At 33.0% G+C, this 13,969-nt stretch overlaps 2 protein-coding genes across 3 annotated transcripts in view; one reads left to right on the top strand and one right to left on the bottom strand.

The window, feature by feature from the left end:
- LOC115443410 (RNA helicase aquarius) overlaps positions 1 to 13,969 on the top strand; it is an 81,890-nt gene that overhangs the window by 23,747 nt on the left and 44,174 nt on the right. The gene's annotated exons all lie outside the window — the stretch shown is intronic.
- Positions 1,776 to 13,933, bottom strand: LOC115443414 (G-protein coupled receptor Mth2). Its single transcript, XM_030168804.2, has 8 exons — positions 13,595 to 13,933; positions 9,181 to 9,357; positions 7,933 to 8,048; positions 7,777 to 7,855; positions 6,529 to 6,692; positions 5,927 to 6,065; positions 5,570 to 5,659; positions 1,776 to 5,097 (listed from the first exon to the last, which is right to left on the bottom strand). The coding sequence occupies exons 1-8, from the start codon at positions 13,852 to 13,854 to the stop codon at positions 4,893 to 4,895; spliced, it is 1,230 nt and encodes a 409-aa protein (XP_030024664.2). The 5' UTR covers positions 13,855 to 13,933; the 3' UTR covers positions 1,776 to 4,892.

The following is a 13,969-nucleotide window of genomic DNA, read 5'->3' as shown; positions in this document are numbered from 1 at the left end:
AGTTACAAAAGTTATTCAAACATACAAAGAACAACGATGATCTAGTGGAAAATGGATGATGGTCACGTATTTAGAACTAATTTCATAGCATACATCTTTGCAATTTTTTTAAGAGTATGTTTTTATTGCTAACAATCCTTTGCTGTATGGTGAATTAAGCGGGTCGGCTACATCTGTGTAACATGGGTGAAGATGCAGATGGCTATCATGCACTGTAATTTATACTTTAAATTGATTTTCAAAGATGGTACCACCATAGTTTCTTTTCCGTTTTCTCTGGTGAGAACTGCTTACGTATTTCTGTATGTACATTGTACTTATAAGATAACAAATCCGAAAGTCCATCACAGTTACGTACCTAAATACAATAAATAGAATATTAGATATTTTTGTGCGTTTTTCACCGTGTCCTTTTCATTAAAAAGGAAACCATAATCTAATCAATTACTTATAATTAATAGGTAATTTCTATTTAAAAACAAAAAGGTACATTTAGTACATTTGTAAAACGTAAAGTAGTTAAACATAATACTATTTTAGTTGGAGCAATGTAGTTCACGAGTTGATTTTGCGCGGGTAATAATTGCAGGCGTTATACAAATTGACATTTTTATGCGGTAAATGGTTAACCCTTTTACGACTCACTATTTTATCAATAAACTGTAATCAGTAGTTTCTGATTAATCCAAAGAAATAAAAAAAAACAATTTTCATTATATCTTCCTCGAGAATAATGTGTCTAAATAATCCCGATTGTTTTTGTTTTAATTGTGGTTCAATAGTTGCTCATACACTTCCAAGCGGCGTGAATGCGACATGATCATTAAGCTTCACTGCCCTTGTAGCCATCTGGGTTGTTTTCCTGAAAATCTCGTTGATCTAAGCGAAGAATAGGGTAAATGCTTTCACCGGGATATTCGCACTATCGAGGATAAATATGAGGGATTCTGGAACGTAAATATGATAGCTGATTGTTGTTTGAGTATTCAAATAAGGACTCCTAACACAGTTCCCTCGTGCAAATCATATAAGCGAAAACTTTTTCCTGACGTAAATATTTTACAGCTTAAACTGATTGACTACTGGTGGCAGGTCTCTCATATGTGAGGGTCCGCCTTGGTAGTGTACCACCGCAATGTCTATTTCGGCCGCCAAGCTGCAGTGTGTATGTAGTCACTGTTGTGTTCCGGTTTGATGGACATTGTAGCAAGTGTAACTACTGGACATAAAGAGACATAACATCTCATTCAAGCAGCAATAAATAAAAAAGAAAAAAAGTGAATTTTAGTACAAAAAATCCACGTCCCTTAATATCCGTAAAACTAAAACTGCTACATTAAAATGACATGTTTTTTGTTATAATTTACAAAGGAAAAAGACCATACAAATTCATACATCAGAAGTGACATTTTCCTGTGTATTATAAGAGTAAACATTTTTGACGCAAAATGTAATAACGCGATTGTAAACCGATAACATTAATCGTAGGGTTTTTAACCTGACCCGAAAAGATAACCAGGCCTAAACAAGGGTTTATTCCCGGGCTACCCAACCTTTAACCTTTGGTAAATATTTTCGGTCTCCGTTTTTAGAAATGACAGTTGAAAAAAATTGTACAGAGGCTATAGAAAGCCTTAGGTAGAACTTAGTAATATTTTTTTCTCGAACGTTATTGAGTGCGGTGATGGGAGGGAGCAAGGACTGTCTGGTTTGTTAACACGCAGGCTACAAGAGTGGAGGTGCGACAAAGTGTTTAGTAAATTATAAATCAGAAATAAAGCATTTTAACTTTTATTTATTTGTATACTTACATGAATATGTATTTAGATACAAAAAAAATTAAGCACAGGTATATTATAATTCTATTACGAATTGCTCACGCTTTCGCCCACGTGGATAAGCTTTCCCACTACAATAGTCCCTAAATCACTGTTTCGATCAGTAGCGCCATTTGAAATACGGCAGGGCCATCTACTTAAAGAATCTTATTTTTCGTACGGAAGCATATATTCTGGATAGAAAGTAGCATTTCTATTAAATTAGAACATGTTCCAATGATCCTCAGTGTGCCGCATTTCATCCAAATCCGTTCAGTTGTTTCTGCGTTTACTTCTAACAAACATACAAACATCTAAATATTTACTTTTATAACATTAGTACGAAGGATTATTAAGATTAAACAGACTACAAACAGTTACAAACATCGATACAAATTTATTTGTATACGTACTTAATACTTACAAGGATAAACGAACACTAAAATTATGTAATTCTGTTGTTTATACAATAAATGCAGCTTTATAAAATGCATTTTCTTATATAATTTTATGGTATTGCGATGCATTATTTACTGGCGATGATTTGTAATTAGTATAGGACTATATCTGGTGTTTAACCTTTACTGATATAATTTGTCTGTAAATCTTCCTAAAATAAAGAAATAGTAAAAAGTATAAAAAATATCAGTGTATATTCATTATTTAAAGCCTAAGTAAAAAAAAAATATTTGATATCTTACTACCTATCTACTTACATAAAAAATATAAAAAATCTTATCAAAATAACTATTTACACTTATTAAAGCAGACTTAATTTTAGCAATTACTGATAAAATTGCAACGAAGTATATTAACCAGAACCAATAAGGCATAGTCTAAGAGCGTTTTCACATTATTGTAATAAACTCCATATTATATTTTACAAGATAAACATTTTAATAGCTTTCATTAAAGCAGATTTGATAGGTTTTATTGGCCTATTTTCAAATTATAAATGACGACATTGAGACACAAGCCTAAATATCAATTTTCGTGTCTCTTATTTCAAAAATGGCAAACTTCCCATATCTACGAACTTTGGTCACTTATGTTTTCCCCTTAGGCACATTTTTTTCAAAAACACTGACTGTACTTTGCAACCTTATATTTTTTTAGATCAGCAAATATTCGCTTCGCGTGCGTCCCTATTACTTCAATATAAAATAAATTTGTTTCCATAGCACTGTTCATATTGAGCCATTTCGGGCACAATTCATACTTAGCCATCAAGGGCCGAGTTTACGTTCGGCTAACAAGGGCCGCGCGCGCTAACTTGTCATATCATTAACTACCAAGTGTAACACTAAGGGCCGTATTTATAAATGCAACTCAATTACGCTCTCAAGATCGATATCAGCTGAGACGCTGTCAAATGTAGGTCGGCATCTTAACATAGTCGCTATTTAAGATAAACCCATATTAACATCACCTGAAATAACATTTCAAGTCACATATTGTGACAGATTCTGAGCTGTCTTTTGTTTATGTATTAGCGTCGATTCAGCTGAGAACATTAATTTTAAATTAAATAATTCAAAACATTAAATGTCTACTTGAAATTTTCCTCAAAGATGAGAGTGATTTATTAATATGGCCCTAAGATCATGTCATCAAGTTTTTGGACAGTATAAATTTTATCAAAATTTACAGCATTACAATTATCACAGAAATAGTGTATGATTCTATCATATACCGCCGATTCTTACTTTTAACTATAAACATTAACTTAAATACGAAATTTATGTTATTAACTACAAAAATGACTAACTTCCTTATAAAAATCCTTATTTCCTACTACTAAATATTCATTGCCATTTTAGCCATTATTTAACTTTGCGTATATAACGTAAAAAATGTAACAAAAGTTCATCTTTCTAGAGTCATTAGTTTACCACCTTATCGAACGGCTTAAAGCTGGGTCGTAAGGTCGGTATTGATTGCCTTTGAGATTGGTCAATTATAATAGGGGACCGGACTCATTTTTGTTCTTTATTATTATCAAATATTTACGTTATCTTAATTATAACACAGAAAGAATTATTTAAATCCAGTAAAAAATCAAAAAGCTATAAATCTTTCAATTTCGGTAGAAGGGGTAAGTACCGAAAAACAGAAAAGAGGCGCAATACCCACGTGTGACGTCATCAGGCATTACGACGCGTATGAAAGAAAGAGATGAAGCGATATTCCCACTTCGCGCCCACTTCGGCACATAATAATATTTGAAATATGAATTACTGGCTCATTTTTTAACCAATTTAAATGCAGTTTTCGCAGGAGGGTTTCTTTTTCGTATTATTAATCATTACATATAGAATAATGTCCAAAATCAAACGCAGGTCGGTCCCCTATTAGTCGAAAACTACTGCGATAGAATGCTCAGTCTCGATGACTCACGATATTATAATGTTTCGCTCGAACGAAGTCACGAGCAACCGTTAGTTAATTATAAACCGTAACAATTCATTGTTTGCTTTGTAATAAATCTTCAAGCTTAATGAGCAATAATTAACCACATAGAGATGTGGTTATGAACGTGGAAATGAATTTAGCCATAATTTATTTGTTTTACAATCCATCTTTTAACTTTAATTATTAATAGTTTGTTGTCTAGGGAAACTCCATATTTTTATGAAAGTAAGAGAAAAATAGATTTTAAACGTATGGTAATATTAAAATAATTGTGACCCACAAAATAAAATAATAAGTAACACTTATTAGAGATATTATTTCAAATTAATTAAATGTATTCGCGTTGACCTAAATATTTAAATAATACGTACATAAAGATATTTTCTTTGGTATTCATGTATTATTCGATATTATTAGTATTTAGGAAATAGTAAAATTATTAATCGCGCTATAGTCTAGTTGGGAATGATACGGTATGCCGAGACGAAAGTTAGCAGGTTCAAACTTAAGTCACACACCCCTCACTTTTCGAAGTTACGTGTCTGTCGTTAATCAATGAATTATTGGCTTCGCTTTACCGGCGAAGGAAATCATCATGAGGTAACCTTCATACCTAAGAATTCTTGGTAAGAATTTCGAGGGTATGTGAAGTAATTGTGATTTTTAGGTATCCATAGTTGGTAGTTCGGTGTGCTGGATCACGTTGTCTTCGTCGTCCTCCTTGGCCGCTAGGTGTTTGTCGACGTGCTTTGAGAAACAGCATAGCCAGCCGTGCGCGTGCATTGCCTTTATAACACGGAGGCGGAATACGACCAATACCAAAAATATCAAAAATCCTTGAAGCGTGTTGAATACGTCGACGATTGTCCTGTAATATGAAATATATATATATTAAATTATTAGTAACTCATAAGTACCTATATATTTTTTAAGAAAAAATACCTAATGTCTGGATTGATTTGTATTTTTTTTAAAAAGTCAAACTGTCATGTGTTAGTTTTATAAATATTTCATTAAAGGCAAGGCGTTAGTTATTGTAACATATTATTTAGATTACATTAACATATTCATATATTTTTTTACTTGGTGCATGTTTTCGAAGCTGGTATTTGCATTTCGTCGTCATTAATATGTATGTGTGAAACGCGTGTGTTAAGTAGGTAACAAGAACTCGTATTTTACTTTTGATATTACAAAATAATGACACTGCTCATGATCAACTTTTTAGCTATTATTGTAAATTTATTTTAGTTCTAGTTTTATTCATATTTATATAAATAATGGTATAAAATAAACATACGTAATATCCTCAAAATATTATATAATTTGCGTAGTCTTACCATATGATGGTGTTTGGCATTAACGAGCTTATCATTTCTGTAACCCACGGGATTCCCATAAGGATAACCAGACGTATCGTCATCATGAACCTGAAGCCAAAATGTTTCATGAAAACAATTATATAAAATTCAGTATTAAAGGTAGGTATACATAGTTTCCAACAGCATTTTGTTCGTAATTGTCAAATCACTTTGACAGATGAGCGGTTAGGTCTTCTAATTATCTATTTCGTATTGTTGTTCCGATGATGTCCGTCAGATGGCGCTGTGTGTTCATTGCCGCCACAAATATACATATTTTTTGTGAACAAAAGTGATGTAACATTAAATTCACGTGATATTACGTAATATACTTACTTGTATCTGACGATTTTCAAATGACTCGATGTGAATCTAGTCTTCCATATTATTCTAGATATGTAGATGAAAATGCAAATATTTGCTATCAGGAGTATCGTCATTATACTGTACATGTAGGCCCATTGTAATGCTTTAGCTGAAAATGGTAATAAATTATAAAAATATGCATGTTTGCACGTATTCTGACGGAACTTTCTACATTTTTTAGATAAGATACAACAAACAGTTTCTCATTACGTATTAGTATGACAAACATTTTAATGGTCTTTGTATATAGTGTATTAAATTTAGTTTTTCATATAAAGTGTTGAGCATAGTTTACATCACAGAGAGTTTAAAGTAGATCATGCTAATTTACCAATCGTTTTTAATAACTCAAGCGAAATGAATAAGTTTTTAAAATAGTATTTATATCATTTTAAGTATAGATTATTTATTGTTCTAAAAATGTGTATTTTGAATAATATAATTTTTTAACCAATGTAAACTGAAGGGATTAAATAAGTAAACCATTTATGTAAAATTCAGCTCCCTGATCAGACAGTCTTGCTTTTGACATTTTAACCGCGGTATCTAATAATATAGTATAGTGAACTTACAGAAGAACCAGCAGTGGTTTAATCCAATTCCAGGTTTTTCGTGGTCACCCGGATGAAAGTTGACAATAGCCATCGCCGTAGTCAGTAATATTGGGACACCCCACGCATATAGCGCGTACCATATAAAGTATTTCCATCTATAATCAGCAATCATGTTCGGTTGCCTGAAATCATCGTAACGTAGTTAACAAATATGCTTGTGAAATATTATAGGAATATTCCTATGCGGAGGTTAAATAACGAATTTAAGACCCCATTTAGACGATAAGCATTACATGCGCGTTTGCAACTATACGTATGTTGTATGTGGAACGCGCGTCAGCATAGTTAAAACCACGATCAATCAAAATACATAGTTATTAACAAGCATTTTGCTAACGCGCGTCTATGGCTTGTCATTTGAATGGGATCTAATTCTCGATTGCTGCATGGCGTTAGTAAACTATGGTTTTTTAACCTTCTAGCTTTCCATGTGACATTGCAGAGCATACACATAACGACATGACAAAGCGGAATTATTGTTGCGGATTTGACGACCGCAGGTTAATCAAAGCAATACGAGTAGATCGATTAGATTGCCAGTAAAATTGTATACAAATATACGAGATGTACGGGTACTAATTTTAAAACGAATAAAGGTTGTATTATTGTTGATTTTTAATAAAAGAACGATATTATTCCATGGCTGAGTGGATTCAATAAATAATATTATAATGATTTATATCATTTTATTTTATATGACGCCATGTACTAACGACCGCAATAATAATAAAAACCGTTGATGATCGGTCATGCTCAAGTTGTTCTGCGAGCGTTCCCCTCGCATTGTGTACAATAATACAAATGTTTCAACAAAAAAAATGGATTATTTGAAAACCACCAGCAACCTCGCAGGACTAGATAGCTAATATCAGAAACAACAATGTTTGTTCGACAAATTTTGTTATTTTGTTAGATTTTATTTAAATATAAAAATAAATACTTGATTTAATTTCCGCTTATAGGATTATATAATCCTGCGAGGTTGCTGGATTTTTTCAAATAACCCTGTAACATCGTATTTTATCTGGTATTCAAAAAATAAGACAATCCAATATGAAGACTATTTTAATACTAATCCATTGCTCCTACCCGAGATAGCATATCATTTATCATCGATAAATACTCGTGTCTAGTCGCAACTTCGCTTCTAGACTAGCCGTAACTATAATAATTATTAGTATAGTGACAACATAAAAAAAAGCTAACCTCGTTGTTATTAGAACTTGTATTGATATGGCATTGGTCCAGAAAAAACTGGCGATCATAAAAAAATATGCTAAAAATCCTGAAATACCAATTTTCTATTAAATTAATATACAAATTTGTGAAATTTATACAAATTTCTCACATTTATAATCATACCGCGCACTGCACATAGGTTCATATCTGAATATTCCATTATCTTCATGATCGTCAATATACTAAGTCCAATTGCCAAAGAGATACAAAAGTTTATAATACTTTTTCCCTGGAGGTCTCTGCAAAGAAATACAACGTTAGAGTAACTGACATGTTATGTACGTCTTGATAAATGTCTAAAAATATTTGGTGGACATTTTATTTTAGTTAATAAAAATCCTCAGTTTTTATTTTTATACATATTGCAGATTTAACTGTATGTTGTTATAGCTCTTTATCATATTTTATTAAAGCAAAAATAAAACATTGTGGTTAATTAATATAAACAGTGGAATCAAAAAAGATCGATAGATCTTACTTTTCAGAAACGATACCAAAATTCGTTTAAAGAAAGATAATTATCTATAATATAAAAATAAGTCGGGTTTTTCCTTCCTGACGCTATAACTCCAGAACGCACGAACCGATTTCCACGGTTTTGCATTCGTTGGAAAGGTCTCGGGCTCCGTGAGGTTTATAGCAAAGAAAATTCAGGAAAAATTTCAAGAGGAAAGCAGGAAAACTGGGAAAATATTTTTTCACATACAGCGCCATCTCTGATACATAGCATGTACTACAACAGCGCCAATACGTGGTGTGTGAGTACCCCTCACGAAAATAAGTACGTTTCATTTTAAGTAGATGGCGCCGTTGCGTGATACATTGTTTGACAGCTACTCATTGTACTCTGCTCAGTTAATTTTTGTGCTGTGTGCAATTATGCCCTATAATTGTAATAAATTCACCACTCTCAAGTTTTGTCATAGTACTTTTGTCAAAAACACTTAATCAAAACATCCTAAACTCAAAATGTACGAAAAGGAGTTTTATGCTATTCTAATTTAATATATCCAAATTGAGCCTTTCTGTTTACAACACCGGGCATTAGGTGACATTTGTGTCACTAGTGTTATGAGGTAACGATTGCTGCTGTCGTTGCTGCGCTTAGCGTACATAATTTTAAAACATTTATTATATTATAATTAATAATGAGTGGTAAAATGAGTAAGTTATCACTTTAACGATACACTTAGTAATTATTAATTATGACCGGTAAGAACTAATAATTCTCATGTAAACACTTTTACCGTAACATATAAGTATACATTTTAGCAAAATTGCTCGTGAACGAAAAAGTAAAACGCAGGGTCCGTATATTTAAAAATGAGCCGTAATCATTTGCCCAAATAAGTCGTATAATAATTAACTTACCTGAGTTCTGGTAAGGCTGTATAAATTCCTGCCGTAATCGCGAGAAATATTACTGAAACGATCATGCAGTATCCCAGAATGTGGTCGTCTATAATTTGATCTTCTTCGTCGCTGCATAGTATGGCTAATGGCCTTAATTTGGATTGGCTTAAATTGGTAATTTGGGTACCCACGCAACTGGAAATTTAATATAATTTATATTAATGAATATACGGATGATAAATTGAGTAGGACAATCGTATGTAGTGATGTGAATATTGGATAAAAAAATGTGAATGTTTATGTTTATAAGTAACAAAAAACGATAAATGAAAAAAAATAACATAAAAATATTAAAAATATGTTAAGGAATTAAAATAAAATTACTGTTATGGATTTAAAATATACCAACGTATTTTATGTATTTTTTTACGTTGTTTTTCTTACTTTAGGTGATATTATTTATATTATTTACTGAAATTATCTGTTATTATTTCTAGTTTGTAATTGATGTTCTCTTTTAATTGATCAAAAAATTTACAGATGGCAGTAACTTAAGTTTTAAAAATCTTTTTCCGTTGCATTTTAAATTGGTACCAATTACATTAAATTTGGGGACTTGGGAAGTCGAAATACTGAAAGAATCTTCTCAAAATGAAACAGGATTAGATCGATTATTTCCATATTGGCTTTAGTTTACCTTTAACGAAGCTTTGATATTAGTAATACTGTTAATTTAAGTTTAACTCCGAAGATGCAGTAGATCATTCTTCAATATCAAATAGGATATTGATAATTCTTTTTGAGTTGGGTTCAGTATAGCTTGTAACAGACTATCATAATAAAGAATATTGTTGTTCGAACTTGAAACTCGAAGATCTAACAGAGAACTTATCAAATTCAAAAAGAATAAGAATAATTATTTTAACTTATAATCATTAATATTTTTTAACCTTTAATCTATACTATTATATAAAGCTGAAGAGTTTGTTTGTTTGTTTGTTTGTTTGTTTGTTTGAACGCGCTAATCTCAGGAACTACCGGTCCAAACCGAAAAATTCTTTTTGCGTTGGATAGCTCTTTGTTCGTGGAGTGCTATAGGCTATATATCATCACGCTATACCCAATAGGAGCGGAGCAGTAATGTCTTATCTAAGGAACTACCGATTCGAACTGAAAAATTCTTTTTGTGTTGGATAGCCCTTTGTTCGTGGAGTGCTATCGGCTATATATCATCACGCTATACCCAATAGGAGTGGAGCAGTATTGTCTTATCTCAGGAACTACCGGTTCGAACTGAAAAATTCTTTTTGTGTTGGATAGCCCTTTGTTTGTGGAGTGCTATAGGCTATATATCATCACGCTATACCCAATAGGAGCGGAGCAGTAATGTCATATCTCAGGAACTACCGGTTCGAACTGAAAAATTCTTTTTGTGTTGGATAGCCCTTTGTTCGTGGAGTGCTATCGGCTATATATCATCACGCTATACCCAATAGGAGCGGAGCAGTATTGTCTTATCTCAGGAACTCCCGGTTCGAACTGAAAAATTATTTTTGTGTTGGATAGCCCTTTGTTTGTGGAGTGCTATAAGCTATATATCATCACACTATACCCAATAGGAGCGGAGCAGTAATGTCTTATCTCAGGAACTACCGGTTCGAACTGAAAAATTATTTTTGTGTTGGATAGCCCTTTGTTCGTGGAGTACTATAGGCTATATATCATCACGCTATGACCGATAAGAGCGGAGCAGTAATGTCTAATCTCAGGAACTACCGGTTTCAACTGAAAAATTCGTTTTGTGTTGGATAGCCCTTTATTTGTGGAGCGCTATAGGCTATATATCATCACGCTATGACCAATAGGAGCGGAACAGTAATGAAACATGTTGCAAATCGAGGAAAAAATATTAGTTTTGAGAGCTTCCGTTGCGTGCGCTGCGTAAACGGTTAAAGTTATGCAACAATGATGTATGACGGGATTGCTCCTCTTAAAAAGTTCTAAAAAATATATTATAAAACAAAGTCCCCCGCTGCATCTGTCTGCCTGAACGTGTTAAACTCAAAAACTACTCAACGTATTAAGATGAAATTTGGTATGGAGACAGTTTGAGTCCCTGGGAAGAACATAGGCTCCCGGGAAACTACTACTTTTATAACGGGAAACTTTAGCCTGAAAAACTTTATAACGCGGGCGGAGCCGCGGGCAAAAGCTAGTGACATTATAAGTTAGAAGCGTGTTAATAATAGATGATTTATTTAATATCGTTTTTTTTTTACATTTGTAATTAAACATCTTTGGGTTGCTAAATAAATACCTTACGAATAATATTTATTTCAAAATAAATTAACCATCAGTAATATGCTGCATGGTTTTATTTGTTAAACAGTGTTTTAAAGCTGTATACATACATTTTTATTTAAAATAATCATTATAATCGATTTACTTTGTTTGATAAATCGATAACATAAAACTGTGTCAAGAACGTTATTAATACTGTAGTTGCACCAATATATTAGTACGTAGTACATATATATATCGATGTATTTTGTCACGTATCTGTTGTTAATTGTACCGTTTGTTAATACAAAACATAGGTAGGCGTTATACACGGCAGCGCGATAAGCATGGCAGGGACCATATTATAAAAGAAAGAGATAGATGTATCTATACTTCTATACTATTATATAAAGCTGAAGAGTTTGTTTGTTTGTTTGTTTGAACGCGCTAATCTCAGGAACTACCGGTCCAAACTGAAAAATTCTTTTTGTGTTGGATAGCCCTTTGTTCGTGGAGTGCTATAGGCTATATATCATCACGCTATACCCAATAGGAGCGGAGCAGTAATGGCCAATCTCAGGAACTACCGGTCCAAACCGAAAAATTCTTTTTGCGTTGGATAGCCCTTTGTTCGTGGAGTGCTATAGGCTATAATATCATCACGCTATACCCAATACGAGCGGAGCAGTAATGGCTAATCTCAGGAACTACGGGTCCAAACTGAAAAAATCTTTTTGCGTTGGATAGCCCTTTGTTCGTGGAGCGTTATAGGCTATATATCATCACGCTATACCCAATAGGAGCGGAGCAGTAAAAGCTAATCTCAGGAACTACCGGTCCAAACTAAAAAAATCTTTTTGCGTTGGATAGCCCTTTGTTCGTGGAGTGCTATAGGCTATATATCATCACGCTATGACCAATAGGAGCGGAGCAGTAATGAAACATGTTGCAAAAACGGCGAAAATATATTCGTTTTGAGAACTTCCGTTGCGTGCGCTGCGTAAACGGTTAAAGTTATGCAACAATGATGTATGACGGGATTGTTCCTCTTAAAAATTTCTAAAAAATATATTATAAAACAAAGTCCCCCGCTGCATCTGTCTGCCTGAAAGTGTTACACTAAAAAACTACCCAACCTATTAAGATGAAATTTGGTATGGAGACAGTTTGAGATCCTGGGAAGAACATAGGCTCCCGGGAAACTACTACTTTTATAACGGAAAACTTTAGCCTGAAAAACTTTATAACGCGGGCAGAGCCGCGGGCAAAAGCTAATTATATTATATTTTTGTTGCTATTAGATTTTTGTTAATTAAAACGAACATAATTACAGCATTTTGAAGCGAATAAATAATTTCCCAGTATTTAACATCTTACTGCAAATATGTAAATAGGATATTTCTTTCACCGATTTCAAAAAAGAAGGTTCTCAATTTGTGTTTATGTATTTTTATTATGTATTTCCATTGATTACTGTGAGAATTTTGGACAGCTATCAGCGATTCCTTTTTTATTTAGTAAAAAGTGTAAAATTTTGACAACCGAAACGTTTCCATTACAAATTATATTGGTTTTGTGCTAATCATTATTTTTCACAGACTTCAAGCCTAGGAGTAATTATATTCGACCACTTAACCCTTGTTTTTTCATCCGTAGTCAATCTGACAATAGTTGAAACGTAAGATGACCGAATATGACGTGTCCGTGTTTTTTCAACTTTAGTTAGCTTTTTATTGTTATAACAAATATTTGACTATCAAAAAATGAGTAATTGCAACATGGCGGCTGATTAACACATAATTTTTATACTTCTGGCGTACGTAAATAATAAAATTATTTATTATAGTATATTGAATAAATTATAAGTTACCTTCGTAAACGTAGGTTGACGTTATTAACTCAATAATGTTTGTCACAAAACCGCAGTTTTATTTGGAGGTCGATCAAGGACTTTTGTAGGAAATTGTAATTGTAACTGGATTTAGAATTGACTATTGGTTCGCAAGTCGAAGTTATGTATTTAAAATCGCCGATATTATGACTCATACTAACTTACTTTATGCACACAATTTTATTTGAAATTAAATACGCTGTAGACTTAATATTTATTTTGTGTTACGGTTTTCAATTGCGTCGTTTGTATCATACTTACAAGTCTCCTGTATGTTCAAAGCTCTTGTTGCGGAGAGGGATAAGCAAAGCTCCAGTGTCGGACACATTGAATCTTGCTAATGTTATGTAGTACTCTTTGCATACCAGCGTATAGTTACTGGTTGTATTCCTTGCCTTATCCCAACAATAGTGTCCTTGTTTTATAGGTAATATCACTTCACCATCCGAACAACATTCGCGAACATCGAGAGCGCTACTTCGTAATAGTATAAACATAAACAAAAATATTGACAGCATCATGAAGTACGATCGTAAGCGAGCTTAGCCCAAATCGTGCGAACGTGTGTTCTCCACACTGTGTCAGTTATTACTGACGGTTACGGAGCTCTTTACCAATAGTAGTAAGTAATACCTC

The sequence above is a fragment of the Manduca sexta genome, chromosome 13 (genome assembly GCF_014839805.1).
Source record: "Manduca sexta isolate Smith_Timp_Sample1 chromosome 13, JHU_Msex_v1.0, whole genome shotgun sequence".
NCBI classification, from domain to species: Eukaryota; Metazoa; Arthropoda; class Insecta; order Lepidoptera; family Sphingidae; genus Manduca; species Manduca sexta.
The sequence above is the reverse complement of the archived record's forward strand: the minus strand, read 5'-3'. Positions and strand labels throughout refer to the sequence as shown.